Source organism: Penicillium malachiteum (genome assembly GCF_028827825.1).
Source record: "Penicillium malachiteum strain IBT 17515 chromosome Unknown utg000002l:1.0-8849297.0:1.0-8852440.0, whole genome shotgun sequence".
NCBI classification, from domain to species: Eukaryota; Fungi; Ascomycota; class Eurotiomycetes; order Eurotiales; family Aspergillaceae; genus Penicillium; species Penicillium malachiteum.
In genome coordinates this window covers 84,973-104,228 of record NW_026643095.1, presented here as the reverse complement: position 1 = coordinate 104,228, position 19,256 = coordinate 84,973, and the positions used below count along the sequence as shown (strand labels likewise).

General features: G+C 47.5%; 6 protein-coding genes across 6 annotated transcripts; 4 read left to right on the top strand and 2 right to left on the bottom strand.

The window, feature by feature from the left end:
• Positions 1 to 1,355: 1,355 nt before the first annotated feature.
• On the top strand, positions 1,356 to 2,562 carry N7483_003088 (uncharacterized protein; the record flags this gene model as incomplete). The annotated part of the gene is made up of 3 exons (XM_057086525.1): positions 1,356 to 1,437; positions 1,490 to 1,638; positions 1,693 to 2,562. The coding sequence occupies 3 exons, from the start codon at positions 1,356 to 1,358 to the stop codon at positions 2,560 to 2,562; spliced, it is 1,101 nt and encodes a 366-aa protein (XP_056946354.1).
• A 572-nt stretch (positions 2,563 to 3,134) lies between these two features.
• On the bottom strand, positions 3,135 to 4,687 carry N7483_003087 (betaine-aldehyde dehydrogenase; the record flags this gene model as incomplete). Its single annotated transcript, XM_057086524.1, has 2 exons — positions 3,135 to 4,149; positions 4,209 to 4,687. The coding sequence occupies 2 exons, from the start codon at positions 4,685 to 4,687 to the stop codon at positions 3,135 to 3,137; spliced, it is 1,494 nt and encodes a 497-aa protein (XP_056946353.1).
• Positions 4,688 to 5,567: 880 nt separating this feature from the next.
• N7483_003086 (GMC family oxidoreductase) lies at positions 5,568 to 7,315 on the top strand (the record flags this gene model as incomplete). Its single annotated transcript, XM_057086523.1, has 2 exons — positions 5,568 to 5,814; positions 5,934 to 7,315. 2 exons carry the CDS (start codon positions 5,568 to 5,570, stop codon positions 7,313 to 7,315), a joined length of 1,629 nt encoding a protein of 542 aa, XP_056946352.1.
• A 644-nt stretch (positions 7,316 to 7,959) lies between these two features.
• On the bottom strand, positions 7,960 to 9,305 carry N7483_003085 (N-acetylglucosamine-6-phosphate deacetylase; the record flags this gene model as incomplete). Its single annotated transcript, XM_057086522.1, has 2 exons — positions 7,960 to 8,874; positions 8,934 to 9,305. 2 exons carry the CDS (start codon positions 9,303 to 9,305, stop codon positions 7,960 to 7,962), a joined length of 1,287 nt encoding a protein of 428 aa, XP_056946351.1.
• An 864-nt stretch (positions 9,306 to 10,169) lies between these two features.
• On the top strand, positions 10,170 to 13,341 carry N7483_003084 (putative beta-N-acetylglucosaminidase; the record flags this gene model as incomplete). The annotated part of the gene is made up of 4 exons (XM_057086521.1): positions 10,170 to 10,219; positions 10,479 to 10,597; positions 10,660 to 13,175; positions 13,228 to 13,341. 4 exons carry the CDS (start codon positions 10,170 to 10,172, stop codon positions 13,339 to 13,341), a joined length of 2,799 nt encoding a protein of 932 aa, XP_056946350.1.
• Positions 13,342 to 16,865: 3,524 nt separating this feature from the next.
• N7483_003083 (NDT80/PhoG-like DNA-binding family protein) lies at positions 16,866 to 18,817 on the top strand (the record flags this gene model as incomplete). Its single annotated transcript, XM_057086520.1, has 2 exons — positions 16,866 to 17,014; positions 17,179 to 18,817. 2 exons carry the CDS (start codon positions 16,866 to 16,868, stop codon positions 18,815 to 18,817), a joined length of 1,788 nt encoding a protein of 595 aa, XP_056946349.1.
• Between the last annotated feature and the right edge of the window lie 439 nt (positions 18,818 to 19,256).

Sequence of the window (19,256 nt, the reverse complement as noted above, 5' to 3'; positions counted from 1 at the left end):
AATCCCATCTTGGTCAGATCCAGATCCCTGGGATTCGAGATTTTCATCAAGTTCACTTTTACTCTTAATCATGATAGATTCAACTTGCCAGTGGCGTTCTCATTGTGGTGCTCTGATCGCCGCATCCGTCTGAGATATACCAAGTAGTACTAGTAACTACCGGTATGCTTAAACAAGGCTAGATTAACTCCATTCTGGTTATTAGTATTTGACATAATACTAGTAATATGCAGGTACATCCCAATTTAGGGCCTTTCCTTGTATCTACTCAAACTCTACTGAATTGGTACCTGTCCATATGGGCAAACATGGACCTGAAATTCTTGAGACAATCAAGTGTATAGCTTAGCGATGTCATATGTACTGTATAATATTCACAATAAATGGAGATCAGATGAAATTATAGTCAGATTTAAACGCAAAATATCATAAGAACATGAGATATAGTCAATGTCTGCAATCAATTAGATGCATACAGATGTGAACTGTCAACCACCTGGGCACCTGGGCATAGTTCCAACCTTGGAAGGCAGATACAGAATGTTATGCGTATTGTAAGTTTGGAAGTATTGTATCTGTCTTGTCAGTCCCGTTTGCGGGTCAAAACAGCAGGCGGTCAGTGTAAAATTACCCTTCCAAGAAGGCGGTCTCTTCTCTTACCTCATCCTGGTTGCGACGTGAGGTTGCACTCTCCACCTTTCTTTCACTTTTCTCTACCTAAACCATCTTGCCCCCGGATTTTGGAATTTTGACACTTGCTAAGATCTTTATTTGATTGTTCATATTATTTTTTGATAGTGGATTCCGAATGCAACTCCCGATGACACCATGCCTCATGCACCCCACTCCTATCACTCTCGACTCCACGTCATCTATACTATTGTTGACCACCACATGGAAAATCTCAGTAGCAATGGTCCCTGATAACATCAATTCCATGGTTGGAAGAATCCCGAGTGGAGAACCATGAAAGAAAACAATGAATACCAATGATATGCACGGTTGAGGGGGAAGGGGGAACAAGTAGAAGCAAAATCCGGTCTTGGGTCTCGCCCACATGGCGTATCATGGCGCATGCGACGATACATTCTGAAGATCTCACGTAGTTGTAGTAGGAAATTATGTAGGAGGGGCGATATCCTTTCCTGGCGTCGTACGCTCTGGTTCCCCCGCGACGTAACCAACCTTTTCAAATCTTCTGAATCATTTTATTCTCTCTTCTCATCCGTCCTTTCCATCTTTTTCCCTCGAATCCGCGACTTCCATCTTTCTCGACTTCTCTCCATCACCTACTCTTTCTCAACCTCCCACTGACGTAACCACAATGTATTTATCTTCACCTCATTTATCCTACAATGGCTAATCTGAATTTCAGGCGTGTGATCATCAGAGAGGATCCTCAGACGGCGTCTGTGTACATTGCCGAGTACATCGTCAGTAAGTTGACCCAGACTGAGAGATACCCGAGGACAAGACTGATCTATTCCAGGCCGTATCAAGGAATTCAATCCTACAGAGACTCAACCCTTTGTAATTGGTCTTCCCACAGGAAGCAGCCCCGAGATTATTTACAAAATCCTCGTCCAGCGTCATCGCGCCGGCGAGATCTCCTTCAAAAATGTCGTGACATTCAACATGGTAGGTGGTTGTCACAGCGGAATCTATCCATGCAAGCTATTAATTCATTTGTAGGATGAGTACGTCGGTCTTCCTCGCGACCACCCCGAGTCCTACCACAGCTTCATGTATAAGCACTTCTTCTCGCACGTCGACATTCCTCCCCAGAACATCAACATCCTCGACGGCAATGCGCCCGATGCCGCAGCCGAGTGTGCCTCGTTTGAAGCGCGCATTGCTCGTTACGGTGGAATCGAACTTTTCCTCGGTGGCGTTGGACCTGATGGACACATCGCCTTCAATGAACCTGGTTCCTCGCTGAGCAGTCGCACCCGAGTTAAGACTCTGGCTTATGACACCATCTTGGCCAACTCCCGTTTCTTCGATAACGATGTCAACAAGGTGCCTCGCATGGCCATGACTGTCGGTATCCAGACCATCATGGATGCGCGCGAGGTCGTCATTGTCGCGACTGGTGCTCACAAGGCATTCGCTATCCAGAAGGGGCTAGAGGATGGCGTTAACCACATGTGGACCCTCTCCGCACTCCAGCTGCACCCCCACCCGCTAATTGTCTGTGACCGCGACGCCACTCTGGAGCTTAAGGTTAAGACTGTGCGCTACTTCGAATCTATCGAACAAGCTGGTACCGATGCCCGTACTCAGGGCCCTCCTTTGGTCTACCGCCCGCGCACCTATGTTCCTGCTCCAGTCAATGTCAAGAAGAGCTCTCAGCGCCAGCAGGTTACTCCGGATACTACCCCACAGAAGGTGCCCAAGGATCTGCGCATCAACACCGAGCTTGGTCGGAATATCGAGGACGATGAGTTGACCCCAGATAGCATGTCGTCTCGTATGGTTGACTCGGCTATTGGTGGTATCGACGGGGCTTTGAAAAACGATCTGATCTTTGATCGTATGGGCGCGAGAGTGACTACACTTTAAAGTGTATTGATGATATGCGACATGCACCTTCTGGCTTTGTCTTTTTAATTTTCTCTTTTGTGCTTCATCGGTTTGGGTCAGGAGAATGGGGTCTTATTTCTTACACCGGTCATTGCTGCATGGTTTTACTCGTTTTAGGAGTTATCTGTTTCCGTCGGTCGTTTGAACCTGATAGATATGCTACGGTGGATATCCTTTTGAATCTGCATTCCATAAGTCATTTAGGCGCTAGCGAATGAATCAGTTTTGAATTCAAATGTTGATTTGAAGTGTATGATTAGTATGTGTGTTTTCATCTGCAATATTCAATGCTTCAACCTGTTCCAAGGTTGAATATGACTCGGATAAACTCGAGTCTAAAAATTTCAACATGAGACAATGCTTTATACTTCAGACACCAGTCTAATTCCAAATCATATAGTATGCAGGCTACACAGCATATTGCGGGGAACTTGTGCAAGGTACTACTAGTGAGGATTGAGTCATGCATAAATGTTTCATTCAATGGGTATGTTCAAGTTGACGATGGGGACCTGAGCCCCTTAATATCTTATCGGGTCATGCTAATAACATCACAGCTTGGCGAAGACTGTCGCAACGGCACCACTCATATCCACCAAAGTGCTCTTATTCTGCAGCCAAGCCTCAATACCGCGACGACCATTCTCCACACCCAGACCGCTCTTCTTCCAACCACCAACAGCCATCTCAGCTGGGCTCTCTCCCCATGTGTTAATCCAAGTAATACCAGCTTGAAGCTGGTCAATAATGCGATGAGCCTGGTTCAGATCCTTGGTGAAGACTCCAGCGGCCAGACCCAGTTCAGTGTTGTTGGCGCGTTTCACAGCCTCCTCAACAGTATCGTAGTATAGTAAGGACATGACAGGTCCGAAGATCTCCTCCTTCACAATGCTCATTGAGTCATTGCAATCAGTGAAGATAGTTGGCTTGACCCAGTATCCAGCCTGAAGGTCTTGAGGAACATCAGGCTTCTCAGGACCACCGCAGAGAAGGGTAGCACGGTCATTCTCGATACCGTGACGAATATAAGAAACGACCTTCTCGCGGTGAAGGGCCGAGCTTAAAGGTCCAAAGTTGGTCTGTTCATCGAAGAGGGGTCCAGCCCGCACAAATGGAATCTTCTCCAACAGACGCTTCTCAAACGCAGCCTTCATGGATCGGGGAACGAATACCCGAGTACCGTTTGTGCAGACCTGACCGGTGCTGTAAAAGTTGGCCATCATAGCTCCATCGACGGCGCTCTCGAGATCGGCATCCGGGCAGACGATCAGAGGACTCTTTCCGCCCAGCTCCATGGTCACATATTTCATGTGACCGCTGGCTGCACCAGCAACCTTCATACCGGTCGAGACTTGTCCGGTGAATGAGACCTTGGCGATGATTGGGTGGCTTGTCAAGTATGCACCAACGTCGCCAGCGCCGTTGATAACATTAAAGACTCCATCGGGGATTCCAGCCTCGGTATAGATTTCGGCAAGGGTCAGACCGTGCAGGGGGGTGAATTCACTAGGCTTGTACACCATGGTGTTACCGGCAGCAAGGCACGCGGCGGACTTCCACAAAGCACTGTAGGGATTAGCATGCTTCTAGACTTTTCCTCTTTCTCTTAGATTTTCAAAACTCACATCTGAATAGGATAGTTCCAAGCTCCAATGCCTGCACAAACACCCAATGGAGCTTTCTTGGTATACACCCACGCATCCTCTCGCAACTGGGTAGTCTCTCCGTTCAATCCACCACCACCAATGAAATTAGCATAGTACTCCAATACATCAGCTCCAGTCACCACATCCACTGTGCTGGTCTCTGTGTACGCCTTGCCGGAATCCAAGGTCTCGACGCGCGCGATCTCATCATTTTTCTCACGGAGCAAGTTCGCGGCTTTCTGTAGAATGCGAGCGCGAGCAATTGCAGGCATCTGCGACCAAGCAGGGAAAGCTCGCTCTGCCGAGGCAATGGCAGCATCGGTATCGGCATTAGAAGCGATTTGGATATCGGCTAGAGGGGTGGCAGTGGCGGGATTCATAGTTTGGAAGGTTTTTCCCGATGAGGCGGCTTGCACCTTACCGCCATAGTAAAGTTGACGAGGAGGGAATGAATCCATGATGTGTATAATATGATTTTTGTGATTATGTTTAGAAGAGGAAAGAGAGGGATTGTGTTTTTTTTCCCAAGTCGGGGATTGGGACTTTGATTTACACCTCATACATATTTTTTCCACACCGCCCGTCCGGTTCCATCTCAGTCTCAGCCCGGTGGGGTTAGTGTGTTTGATTACATACGACGGAATAGGAATTAATGTATTCCCATTGGGTAAAATGGATCCACTTCTTGTATCTGATTGGTTCAACGGGATTGTAGATCCATGGCTTGCTCTTCTCTCCGGGGTTGTGTGTGTGACGTAGATGGCTCAATAGGGTAATGTCTCTTATATTGTAAAGATATATAAGATAAAAGAAGAAATATGAACTTGGGGATAGTTTCATTTTGGGAGATCATAGACTTATGATAAGAGACTATATACACAACAAATGTCAGACTCTCTCCCCCTTGTAATCCTTTGTACTTTTTTTTCTGCCGCTTACTACTAGTAGTGGGAAAGAAGTGGATCATTCTTACTCTTATCGCCAACATCAACTCCACTTCCCCCACTTTTCACCTTCTTCCACCACTCATCATCTTGAATCTATCATATCCCTGACGCAATAGGCAGCAAAAAATGAGATGAAAAATAATAAAAAAACCTTGTTTGGTCGCCTCATTTCCCAATTCGGCATGTAGATTGAGATTTTGAAATCACTTTCTGTACTCCGAATCAATATCTTCTCTCCACTCTCCTTGTTTCCAAGCTTCTCCGAAATCAACGTATATTAACACGGTGAGAAAAAAAAAATTACTAGTATTTCAATTATCTTATATATTCCCCTCTTTCTCCGGGTTCTTTTTTTGTGTTTTTCTCCGTATTCTCTATAGTTTATTCCATCATGGCTACTACCAACGATTTCTCCGCCGCTGAGGTCAACAGCTACGACTACATTGTCGTAGGTGGTGGTACTGCTGGTTGTGTCATTGCTGCTCGTCTGGCTCAGTACTTGCCCAACAAGCGTGTCCTTGTCATTGAGGGTGGTCCCAGTGACTTCTCAGATGACCGAGTCCTTAACTTGAAGGAGTGGCTTAACCTTCTGGGTGGCGAGCTGGACTACGACTACCCTACTACTGAACAACCCAACGGTATGTCTCGGCACCTGTCAATTCGTCTGAGTCTACCATAGTCTCGAGCTGCAAGGAGACCTCGGGACGATTGGTCACGTTCTCGATCTATATGAACTTAAAACTAACTTCTCAAAAAGGTAACAGCCATATTCGTCACTCTCGCGCCAAGGTGCTCGGTGGCTGCTCTAGTCACAACACCCTCATCTCTTTCCGTCCATTTGAGTATGACTGCCGTAACTGGGTCGCCCAGGGTTGTCATGGCTGGGACTTTGAGACCTTCACCCGTCTTATCGATGGTCTCCGCAACACTTTCCAGCCTGTTCACGGCCGCCACCGTAACCAGCTGTGCAAGGACTGGATTCAGGCCTGCTCATCTGCTATGAACATCCCTATCATTCCTAACTTCAATGCGGACATCCGTAAGAACGGTGAACTCACCGAGGGTGTTGGCTTCTTCAACGTCTCTTACAACCCTGACGATGGCCGCCGAAGCAGTGCTAGTGTGGCTTACATCCACCCTATCCTCCGTGGTGAGGAGAAGCGTCCTAACTTGACTATTCTGACCAACGCTTGGGTCTCCAAGGTCAACGTCGAGGGTGACTCCGTGACTGGTGTCAACGTTACCCTCCAGTCTGGTGCTAAGCACACCCTGCGTGCTCGCAAGGAGACTGTTCTCTGCGCTGGTGCCGTCGACACTCCTCGTCTGATGCTGCTCTCCGGTCTGGGTCCTAAGGAGCAACTCTCTGCCCTGGGTATCCCCGTTGTCAAGGACATTCCCGGTGTCGGTGAGAACCTCATCGATCACCCCGAGAGTATCATCATGTGGGAGTTGAACGCCCCAGTTGATCACACCATGACCACCATGGACTCTGACGCCGGTATCTTCCTCCGTCGTGAGGCTCCCGATGCCGCTGGCTTCGATGGCCGCGCCGCAGATGTCATGATGCACTGCTACCAAATCCCCTTCACTCTTAACACCACCCGTCTGGGCTACGATGAGCCAGTCCACGCTTTCTGCATGACCCCTAACATCCCTCGTCCTCGCTCCCGTGGTCGTCTCTTCCTCACTTCCGCTGACCCCTCCGTCAAGCCTGCTCTGGACTTCCGTTACTTTACTGACCCCGAGGGCTACGACGCCGCTACCATCGTCGAGGGTTTCAAGGCTGCTCGTAAGATTGCTCAGGAGTCTCCCTTCAAGCAGTGGATCAAGCGTGAGGTTGCCCCAGGTCCCGACGTTCAGTCTGATGAGGCTCTTTCTGAGTATGGTCGTCGTGTCGCTCACACCGTCTACCACCCCGCTGGTACTACCAAGATGGGTGACCCCGTCCGTGACCCCCTGGCTGTCGTTGACTCTAAGTTGAGGATCCGTGGCCTGAAGGGTGTTCGTATCGCTGATGCTGGTGTCTTCCCTGATATGCCTTCCATAAACCCCATGTTGACCGTGCTGGCCATTGGTGAGCGTGCTGCTGAGATGATTGCTGAAGAGGCTGGCTGGTCCCACTCTCAGCCCAGACTGTAAATGTCATCATCATTGCAGATTTTAGGTGATGGTCGTGCTTGACTGATTTCTACGAAAGTTTCTTTTTTGTTTGTTTGTTTGCACTGTTTTATACCGGTTTAGCATATCAGCGAGCGGCGCAAAAGCTCCAGTGGATGTGAAGATGCCCTCTGCGTGCGCGTGGATTGCGCATACAGTACATCATTTATTCTGAATTTAAATGAATTTAAATGAATACCATTGAATACGAAATGAAAAAAATTATGAAATTTCAAACTTTGAAGCATAAACATGGGAGCAAGTATGTGTAGGACTCGGACGAGGGAATATTTACTCCACTATTAGTACAACCTTAGAAGATACTAATACTCGTAGTACTACAACACAACATCATGGCTGGAACTTGAATTTAATAAAATCTTGATTGAATAGCTTAATACTAATACATATTGAGTAATTTGAGGCTTGATGTAGAGCTGAACTCTATGATGCGCTGCACGGGATTTCTCGATGCTTGATGAATGAGAATAGATGCCTGAACGCCCGAGCACCGATACTAAAGAGCATAGAAATGCGCAACTTGCCAATAAGATACCACGACTGAGTCCGAAAAACAAAACAAAAAAATGAAAAGAGATACGCGAAGAGTAAGGCAATGCCCGAACTTAAACGCCCACGGTCTTCAAGTTCTCAGCATCATGAATCTTGACACCGAACTTCCATACCTGGTCCACTGTCAAAGTAGAACCGGAGAAAGGGTCATCACTCTCGCCCAAAACAACCAAGTCCGCATCCGCACCGCTATCCAATGATCCCTTGATTCCCTCCAGACCCAACAGGCGCGCAGGAGTAGCAGTCACAGCGTTGATCGCATCCGCAGTGGAAGAACCCGACCAGCGACGGAAATTGTTCACACATTCAATGAGCGTCGCGGAACTTCCTGCAATCTTATCCGATCCCTCCAGTGTCAGACGCGCACCGGTCTTGACAATCCGCTCGCCATTTGTCCACTCATAAACTCCATCTGGAAGTCCACACAGGCGCATCGCATCTGTCACTAGAATCAATCCCTCAGGGTGCGCGTTGTAGGCAATCTTGATAGAGGTCGGGTGCAAATGGATTCCATCAGCAATCACTCCGTAGTATGGACGACGGCGCTCGCTTTGACCCAGAAGACCGAAGATACCGGGGTTACGGTGATAGAATGGGCGCATGGCGTTGAACAAGTGGGTGATCATACGGGCTCCCTGACGAGTAGCTGTAACTGCTTGTTCGTATGTAGCGTCGGAATGACCGATAGAGTAGATGATGTTGCGCTTTGTGATTTCGGGAATCTGCGACATCATGTTGCCGACTTCTGGTGCAGCGGTGATCATCTTGATAGGACAGATGGTGCCTAGGTTCTCCTCGCCATAACAGTGGAGCAGGTCTTCGAAAGTTTGCGCCGCGCGCAGTACCTCTGACTTGTGGATGCCGTTTCGTCCGGGACTGATGAATGGTCCCTCGACGTGTGCTCCGAGGGACTCGGCGCCATCTTGCGCTTGGTGAGTTTCGCCAGTAGGACCAAGTGAGGGAAGCACCTTTGAGACGTTAGTGTCCGAAATGAACTTGTTAACTCCATGAGGACTCAAGCGCATACCTTCCAGTACACCTCAGGTGTAGAGCTGACTACAGTCGGGAGGTATGAAGTAACACCAGTGCGAGCCAGACCAGTATTCACCATGCGTAAGCCCTCATCATACTCTTCCTTTGTCTCACAGGGGACTGAGAAATCAAAACCGTGAGCGCCATTCAGCTGCACATCTATCAGTCCAGGTGCCAAGATTCGACCACCTAGATCGACGATCTCATCGGGAGAGAGGTGTAGTTCATAGAATGCCTCTTGATCCTTGAGGATCTTTCCGGAAAGTGAGTCAATCCATAGATCTTGCTCCACCAATGACGAGCCGCGCACGAGGCGACAGTTCGTAAACTTGGTGATTCGAGGGACCGGGGTTGTTTTGCCTGGCATGGTGAGTGTGTAGAATGATTCCCTCTGAAGGAAACGAAGGACGAGGTGATGGAAAACAATCAAATGAAGTAGTTTATTGAGAACTGTACTATGATGTAACCGTAAACTGATTAGGTGTAGGTGACATTTCCACCGAAAACGATTGATAGAGTAGATGTAACCCTTGAGCTAATCAGTTTAGTGTGACATTGGGTGGATCAATATTATGGGGTAATTTTGATACGTGACAGCTGACCCATGGACTTGGTGCTGAGTGCAGATGTAATTAATTTCAATTAATTTCAATACCAGGTATCAGTCATATAATACATTACATTTGGGCAGATTCACCCTCCACCAAAATTCCCCACTGTTTTGATTATTTTCTGCCGGTTGAAATTGTATTACACAATCCTCTCAACGCCCCAATAGTTAGGCCTCCCAGTGACAATTTTCCCCCACGAAGCAGATGCCGAGTCCACATTTTCTCCAGAAAATCATGAAGTGATTACTTTACCCTATAGTAACTAGGTAAGCAAAAATATGGATCACATTTTCTCCAGTGATTAGGTATAATCTTAGTAAGGAGTCTAGTCCGGGGTCCTTCCAAGGTTATTTTCTATCTTATCTATTCCCCCCCCCAACATCTTCCCCCCGATTGCGGCTCTGGGGCCGTGCTGCTTATCCCATTCTGACAACCACGCTCTCCCCTTCTCCTCCTCCGTCACCTGACTGCGACCTCGGAGCTTTCCCCCAAACTCATAACCTCTTTCTCCTCCCGATAAGGAAACATATACTCGGGGCTGGATTCTATCCCGCTTGCAGCGCTGGTTCTTTTTCTGTTTTCCTTGGGCCCCCTGGCATTCCTCATCCCCCCCCAGGGCCATGGCCCCGAAAGAGGACATGCTGCCCCCGGGTTGGGAGGATCTAGACAGGTATGTTGATCTCCTGTTCCGGATACTGCTCCTCCAACCCTGCCCTTCCCATCTCCACCACGCGTTGTGGAACCCCAAATCAGTTACCCCCGCTTGTCTTCTTCCCTGTTCTTTCTTCAGGCTATTTAGATCACTTTCCATGGGGACAATTTGATCAAGAGTCACTGAAGGAGTTCTCGGAGGGAGATCCGATACTGGGGAAATTAACCATAATTACTAAAAAAAAATGGAAAACTCATCCATGCTGACCTTGTGCCAGGCAAATGGGCCAGCTGTTTATGATGGGCTTTGATGGTACATCTGTCAGTCCGGAAATTCGCACCCTTATTGAGGATTATCATCTTGGATCCGTCCTACTGTCAGCCAAGAACCTTAAATGTAATATCTAAAATCCTTCGCGCTCAAGCGTTTATTCCCAATTAACTAACTGTATCCATTAGCCGCGGAAGAGGCTACTCGATTGGTCCTTGAGCTGCAGACTATTGCCCGCAATGCAGGTCATCAAGTACCTTTATTGATCGCGTTGGATCAGGAGAATGGCGGTGTGAATAGTCTGTATGATGAGATTTATATACGACAATTCCCCAGCGCCATGGGAATGGCTGCGACGGGATCAAAGACACTGATCCATGAGGTCGCAGTGGCAACCGCCCAAGAACTCAAGGCTGTTGGTGTGAATTGGATCTTAGGTCCCGTGTTGGATGTCTTGACCAATATCCGGAACCAGCCACTTGGTGTGCGAACCAGCGGTGACGATCCCCAAGAGGCTTCGCAATATGGTGTACAGTTCATGAAGGGGTATCAAGAGGCTGGGCTGGCCACTTGTGGCAAACATTTCCCTTCTTATGGGAATTTGGAGTTCCTGGGTTCTCATTCCGATGTCCCGATTATCACGGAATCCTTAGAACAACTCAGCCTTAGTGCCTTGGTACCCTTTCGTAATGCCATCACACACGGCCTGGATGCGATGATGGTGGGCGGTGTATCCATTTCATCGGCTGGGATGAATGTCATGCACGCTTGTTTGAGCGACCAGGTCGTTGACGAACTTCTGCGGAAGGATCTCAAATTCAAGGGAGTCGTTGTATCTGAATGTCTGGAGATGGAGGCTCTGACACACAATATCGGAGTCGGTGGCGGAACGGTAATGGCTAAAAATGCTGGATGTGATGTTGTCCTGCTTTGTCGCTCGTTCCCTGTACAGCAGGAGGCAATTAATGGACTAAAGCTGGGTGTTGAAAATGGGATCATTGGTCGGGCTCGCATTGAACAATCACTTCGACGAGTCCTGGACCTCAAAGCACGTTGTACATCGTGGGATCAGGCTCTCAATCCTCCTGGTCTACTTTCTCTCACTCAGATGCAGCCTTCTCATACGAATCTTTCAACACGAGCTTATGACAATTCGATTACCGTCATGCGCGATAAGAATAACCTGCTTCCGCTTTCAAGCGTGATCGACGCTAGCGAAGAGCTGTTGCTTTTGACTCCTCTGGTGAAGCCCTTGGCAGCCTCTGCTGTAACACTCTCGGCGGCTGAATCTATTCACGGCTCTCTTGACCCCGCAGCCGCACTGGATCGAACAGCCTCAGTGGTCAGTGGGGAGAGTGTTTTTAAGGAGTTGGGCAGATCTCTTTCTCGACAGAGGAATGGTCGAGTCTTACATACCTCCTATACCGCAAATGGCGTGCGCCCTATCCATGAGGATCTCATTAAACGAGCCAGTGCGGTGATTGTTGTCACAGCAGACGCCAACCGCAATTTGTATCAACAAGCATTCTCCAAACATATTTCATTGCTCTGTCAATCATCTTATTCTTCGACAGGTGAACGGTCAGAGAAACCACTTGTTGTGGTAGCTGTCAGTTCCCCATATGATTTTGCCATGGATTCCTCAATAGGAACCTATATCTGCACATACGACTTTACGGAGACCGCACTACAAACCTTGGTCAAGGTTCTATATGGCGACTTGACCCCGAAAGGCTCTCTCCCAGGCTCCATCAGCCGCAGTCAAAAAATCCACCAGTCTCGTCAACACTGGCTCGTGGAGAATTGGAATGAAGATCGGGATGCCCATGCCTTGGATAACTTGCTTGAGGTGGCCCGGGAGGATTGCACACAGGATCAGCGGTCAGAGCTCCTCGGTGCTACATCCAACAGCTTCCTTCTACGGAAGGAGGATATCGATGAAGCACATTTCGTGGTTCGCAACAGCAGCACACAGGCACTTTATGGGTTCTGTGCAACCTACTTCTTTCGGTCCACTGGCACCGGTGTTATTGGATGCTTAATCGTTGATCCTTCTCGGCGGAAGCTTTCCATCGGCCATTCCCTTCACAGTCGTGCAATCCGGACTCTTCTTCAGCGGAAGGGAATCAAGCGGTTTCAGCTTGGATCACGGCTCCCCGGCATCTATCTCGGCATTCCCAGTGCCCTCTCCGTTGAACGGAAACGCTTACGACAATGGTTTGCAAATCTGGGCTGGAACACCGCACTCTCTCGCCCTGTCTGTAGTGTCGTGCTGCGAAACTTAGGAACTTGGACACCACCGGATGGACTTACGGCCGCGCTGCAAAATACCGAAGTGAGCTATGACCTGGTCTACGGCTTGGACTACGCTCGCGAGATTCTTGACCATATCAAGACCAATGCCCGGCAAGGCGTCACTGACATCTACCGCATTGCACTTGGTGGCGCTCCGAATTGTGGTATCATCCGCGCTAAACGTCCGTCGGATGATATGATCCTCGGTAGTATTGTCATCTATAATGAACGCTCTGCATTGGCGGAGCATATGCCTATTCTACGCGCCACCCAAACTCCCGTCGGTGGGATCTCTTCACCTGTTATCTCTCCTTGTGCGGATGATTATTCGATTATCATGCAGGGATTGATTCTGTTGGCTATTAAACAGATTCGCAAGTTGAATGCGCATGCGGTGGTGATGGATTGTGTAAGTCTTTCTCAGTTCTTTTTTGGACGTGCTTGTGCTAATAAGATTGCAGGTGGATGGAGATAGCAACTTTGATTGTCTTTCCTCATTAGGTTTTAGTATGCTTCATAGCTTTGAAGAGGTGAATACTGATGCGGCTACTTGGACAATGATGCATTCAACATAGGACATGGCACTGAGTTAGTGTCGCTTCTTCTTTTTCTTTGTTCCTCGGCGTTTTCTCTTATTTGGTTTCGCATCTATGATATCCATCTGGCAGTTTGGTTCTGTTTATATTACACTATGGGATTTACAAAGTACTCTGTACATGGAATCCATCGAGTCCGAGTCCGATTCTTGGCGACTTGAAATTTATTGAATGAAATTCCCTAAATAACATGATCTTCTTTGTTCCAGATGTCCATTCGAATCCTGATATGCTTCTGATTATGCTTCATGTTATGGTTATTATGACTTACCACTGCATATTCCTCTAATCTTTAGAGGCAAATCGAGGGGTGGGTAGGACAAAAGGTTCTACGGCGTCATTCGGACCAATCTGACATCATTTATGATTTCTTTACTGTTTGTTTTTCTTTTTTTTTCTTTTTTTTCTTTTTTTTCTTTTTTTTTCTTTTTTTTTCTTTCTTTTTTCTTTCTTTTTTCTTTCTTTTTTCTTTCTTTTTTCTTTCTTTTTTCTTCAAATGTTCCAGTCAAGCGACACAATGCCGATCACGGGAGATCCGCAACCTGCGTGAGTCCTTTGAATCTCATTGGGGAATAAACAGATGCCCAGGTGAGCACCTGGGCAAATGAAGTAAACCTCGGCCGGAAGCACCGTATTTTCACCTAAATGATATCAAAATCTCGGGCTCCGTGAAAAAGTAATTACCGATTCCCCGGGGTAAATCCAGTTTAACCCGAGAGTGGAGTAGTTGGTGAGGCACCACAATAACACTTGTCCGTGACTGGACCGGACTTCCGTTGGACGAGAAATTTATTGAGGCGAAAATGAGATATCTGTTTTACTGCAATTTCATATCCCTGGATTCTAGGTAAAGAAAAAAAAGAAAGTCAAGAATCCACTTGGATTCTGTGCTGAGGGGGCAAGAGGCTCGAGTCATCATGGAGGCTGGCGGGTAAGTCGGATAAATAGAAGTATACGGAGTACAGCTCAGGTACTTTTACTACTAGCACTTGAGTATTCTGCATGATTTCATTTCTAGATTCGAGCTGTGTGAACCAATTATTCCAGCCATAATAATGTACTCTAGACTCAAATTGGTTATAACAGTAAACAATTTAATTAATTAAATTGAACTCGAACTGAATAACGGTTAGACTAAGACTCGGGCGTCGGGGCCACAATTCCTCCCGACCTTTTCTAAGTTAGACTAGAGTTGACTAGACTGAATAGAAGTGACTAAATTTGACAGGCAATTTAGTAGAGTTTCTTGAACAACTTGAATAATCTTATAGAGATACTCAGTACGGAGTACGAGGTTCAACTTGATCCAAGATTTCAGAACAGTTGAATCATATTTCATGCCTATCCCATCAGGACATTAGGCCCACACAGGAGACAAGAACAAGCTGAGCTGGATTCCACTGAATTCCACTTTATCCCCAGGAAGAGGTTTCCGCCTTCTCATTTCTTTCCTCTCATCTGTTGTGGAGTAAAAAAGGCGCATAGTACCGCGGTTTACCGAAATAGGTCACACCGGCTCATTTAATCCGGAGATCATTTACGAGCACTGTTCACCCTAATGCGTCTAGATCGATCGCGATGATCACCGGGTTGGGCACTTCTCTTTTTTTTTCCCTCATTCTTCTTTCTTCTCTCACTGTTCGGGAAGTAAATGGAAGCTTCGGGAGATCAGGGGCCGCAACATGAGATTCCCGGGACGCATTGGGTAACGCCTTAAAAATCTGCAATGATCCAAACCCGGACAGAGATAAACGGGGATTAGAAGAGAGAGAATCTTATTGCATGATTCGGTACATGAGAAAAGTCTCCACTTACCTTTTAGTGCGGAAAAGGAGGGGGAAAGAAATGGGGCAAATTCAGTTTCCCATTGGTTTCATTGGTTTCCCGGGGAGACAATCTGGAGTTAAGAGAAAAAATCAATGAGAATAATTCAAATCGGGTAAATGCACAAAGGGAACAAAAAGTCGATCCCTCTTCACATGTCTTTGGTCTAGACAAATGAAATCTTCATGTTCCACACACTCGTGATGCTGGCGAGAGATTACACGGGTATGACCTGGATGCATCACCCGACGCACACGAACCTGCAGAGAAGATCAGACATCAGAGACGGACATCGCCGGTCCCACTCTGGGGAAAAACAAATGGGAAACAAATGGGCATGACTGTAATTGTTCCAGGTTTCCCAAGAAATCAAGAAGAGAGAATTCCAGAATTGAAACTGCTTTAGCCCCCACGAGGCAAACTTGAACATCTGCGATCAGAAAGCAGAAAGAGAGGAATTGTGTTGGTTCCTGACTCCGACTGGATAAACTGGATGCGGACTCCAGCGAATGTGGATTTGCCCGTTCGCGGTGGGACCCGGTACTCCACACCAATTGTTTTCAATCAAGAGGGGTCTATGCCCCGTGCTTTTTTGGGTTAATTGCAATTTGTTAAATGATTTAATGAAATTAATGAAAAATGAAAAATGAAAAATGAAAAAAAAAACAAAATGAGAGAGGAAAAGCGTAACTCGTGTCTCTGGTGGATGGATGCATATGGTGGCGTTGATTGGGGGGGGCCACACCCCTTCAATCCAGGACGATGGATGCTGCATGTCAGACGGATCCCATTGTTGATCATCGATCCTTCAATGTTCATGATCGAGAAGGATTGAATAGTATTTCAAGGGTGATGAGTATTAACATTGAATGAAATGAGATACTAGTAGAAAGATAATCCCAGTAGTGGATAAGAGATAATTCATCATTCATGAAACATTTGAAGAAAATACTGAAAACGAATTCCTCGTACAGGTAAAACCGGTAAATTATGGAATCGGATTCAACCTTGGAACTTGAACTTGAATTACCTATAGAATATTACATTCAGTTCTATTCCAAGTTTGTTTAATCTATATCTTCAGGAGTACTAGTACTGAATCTCTGGAATGTCGATCTGGGGACCTGCAGGATTGGCGTGATTCTGAATTCTCTAAACCGTTATCTCTCACCTAGTAATATCGTTCTTCATGGTGGATTCGAGTTCTGCATGATCTTCAGGGCCCACGAGAGGTGGAATTGTATTACATTACATGTACAGACGTTTCCAGGTTTCAAATTGCCGACAGCCGAGATTCATATTAGATGATTATGGAATAACATGGATTCAAAGAGGCAAATACTTATTCTTGGATATAGATTAGAATAGAACCCAGTATAATATTGTATATGAATATACTCTCAAACTCACTTGGACAGGTTACATGAGAGATAATCAGAGATAATTTATCTATACTAAGGAGTATCTGAACTCCAGGGCTGTAATATATCTGTAATATAATGTAATATACCGTATCCCGTCTTCGTTCTCCGCATAAACCGCGGCTCCACTTTTCCCCCGAATCCGTTCGCATCGCTCTTACCCTCTTTCTCCTCTTTCTCTTTAGTATATTCCAGCTTTCTTCTTCTGGTTCTTCTTTTTCTTCTGTTTGTTCTTCTCTCCTTTCAATCCTGCCCGCCATGGAGGGCTACGATACCATGGCTATGCCACCTTATCTGGCGAGTCCTCTCTCCCTCGGTAATCTTCAGGGTCCCGATTATCTGAACGCTATGCCCGGCTTGGATCTCCCCGATCACCGCTCCAACTTTGACTCCGAGACCTTTGTCAGGTAAATCTATGACCCCCCCGGGATTTTTTTCCAAGGCTTGAAGGAAGGCGGGCCAAATGGAAGAAGGGAACAGGGGGAAACCCACCCCCCACACGAGCACAAGAATCAAGAAAAACAAAGATGGAGAAAAGACCAAAGGACTAACACCACATATCTGAATCTAGTGATGAACTCGGCTTTCCTTCAGCTGGAATTCCAAACTCGTTGAAACGCTTCTCCTCGGGCTACGATGATCCTTTCACCGATATGGTCGCTCCATTTGATCCAATCCCACCAGAGCAACCCCAGGATTCCTCAATCGATCATAATAATAAACTACTGAGCTTCTCGCTACCCGCCTATCATTTCACATTACTGGATTTCTCCATGCGGCGGACATCCTTGTCTGTCTCGGCCCAGCTACATGGAATGTTCTTCTTGGCCGAGTCGCCCTATACCACATCACCATCGGAGAACGCCCCGCCGCAACAGGGGGCGGAGTTGACTTGCTATCGTCGCAACTTGTTCCAGATCACCGGCTCTGTCACTCTACCCCGAGGGATGCGTTATATTATGACAGATAATGGGGATCGCATTCCAATTCTCGCACAGGAACTTACCGTGTCCGCTACGGAATCCGTAGAAGGGAACCCGGTGAAGATCATTTCGGTGCCCTGGAAGACCCCTTCGGCTGCTGCCGCTAACGCGGGCACCGCTCTGGAGGACCACACCAATACCGGGGCCGCCAAAGTTGAGAAGGAGCCGCCGCCAATTGCCCTGGACATCATGGCGGGACAGGATCTCGACACGGATTACGCCACTTTCCCCATTGCCTGGAAACGTTTACAGTTCCGCGTGGCCACCGCCAATAACGGCCGCCGCAAGGAGTTGCAACAACATTTCCTCGTGCGTCTCAAGGTAGTCGCAACCTTATCCACGGGCGCCAAGATTCCCATCGCAGAAGTGCAGTCAGGTCCGGTGATTGTCCGAGGTCGTAGTCCTCGCAACTTTCAGTCTCGAAAGGATCTTCCTCTCAGTGGTAGTGCGGCGGCATCCCGCAAGAACCAGGCTAATGCAGCGGCGGCACTCAACCGGACCCCAACAAATGAATCAGTGCCCCGTCGTGCCAGTGTTACTCCCGCCAAAGGCAAGGCCCCCTCAGGCACGGTTCAAAGCAGTTCTCCCGAGACCACCTCAGTTCCACCCCCGACCTTAATGCAACAACCTCAAGCGACCCCCGACTGGACTACAGTGCCCCATGCGGCGCCCAATCCTTTAATGTCTCATCACCAACCTCTATTTCCTAATTCCAGTCCGGAACAACTCGCTCAGGCCGTCGATCATCAACATCGTCGAGTCAGCAGTACAGCGACGGGGCCCCCGCCTGCGCCTATTAATTTGTCTCTGTTGGATGAGGATGATGGAAATGGAGGATTGCAGCTGGATCATAAATTGATGACCCCCTTTACGAATGAAATGCCTCAGCCACAACCTGTCGTCAACATGGATCATTCTGCACCACCAGCTAAGATGCGGAAGACGTCCCATCACATCTCTCAGATCCCCTCCAGAAGTGCCACATCATCCATACCTCTTCTGGAAACTGCCAATCTACCCCAGCAGTTTGTGTCCTCGCTACCTTTCCCTAATGAAGGTAGCGATTTCCTCTATGAGTACTTCCCATTAGGGTTGGATGATTGGCAGGCACCAGTGGATGCTGTCTATCGGCCCCATGTGGTACATCATACCAATATGCCAGAGATGAAGTTTGTAGCAGCGAGAGGCCGTAGCAAGCGCTACTTTGCCGCCGAAGATGTGTTCTGATCCTCTCTGATATACTGCGATGGAGTCTTGGGTCTTTTTTTTTCTACGTCTCTTTTCTGGCTGGAGAGCCTGTTTTATCATGTTCTGTTGGGATTTATTGGGTCGCATTTGCATGGACTGGATGGTTACGGTTGGGGAGGGTTGGTCTACTTGATTTCAATTCCTACTCATTGTTCCCTGTTTAGAGTTTATTTCCGTCTCTTCACTTGTTCCTTTGAACAGGGAGCTTCATGTCCCCATTCTTTTGCTCTTTGCCGATATACCGGGGTGTGAAATTTCAAGTGGTTTAACCCGCTACGGGAATCGGCATGGACTTGGGGTTCTCAATGATGGAGTCTTTCTTCTGGGTCTTTTTGGGTTTCTTTGGTTATGACTGGGTCCAGCGGGTGCAAAATCCGGCGATTAAGGCGTGTTTCGGAGTTAATTTGCTTTGTCTTTG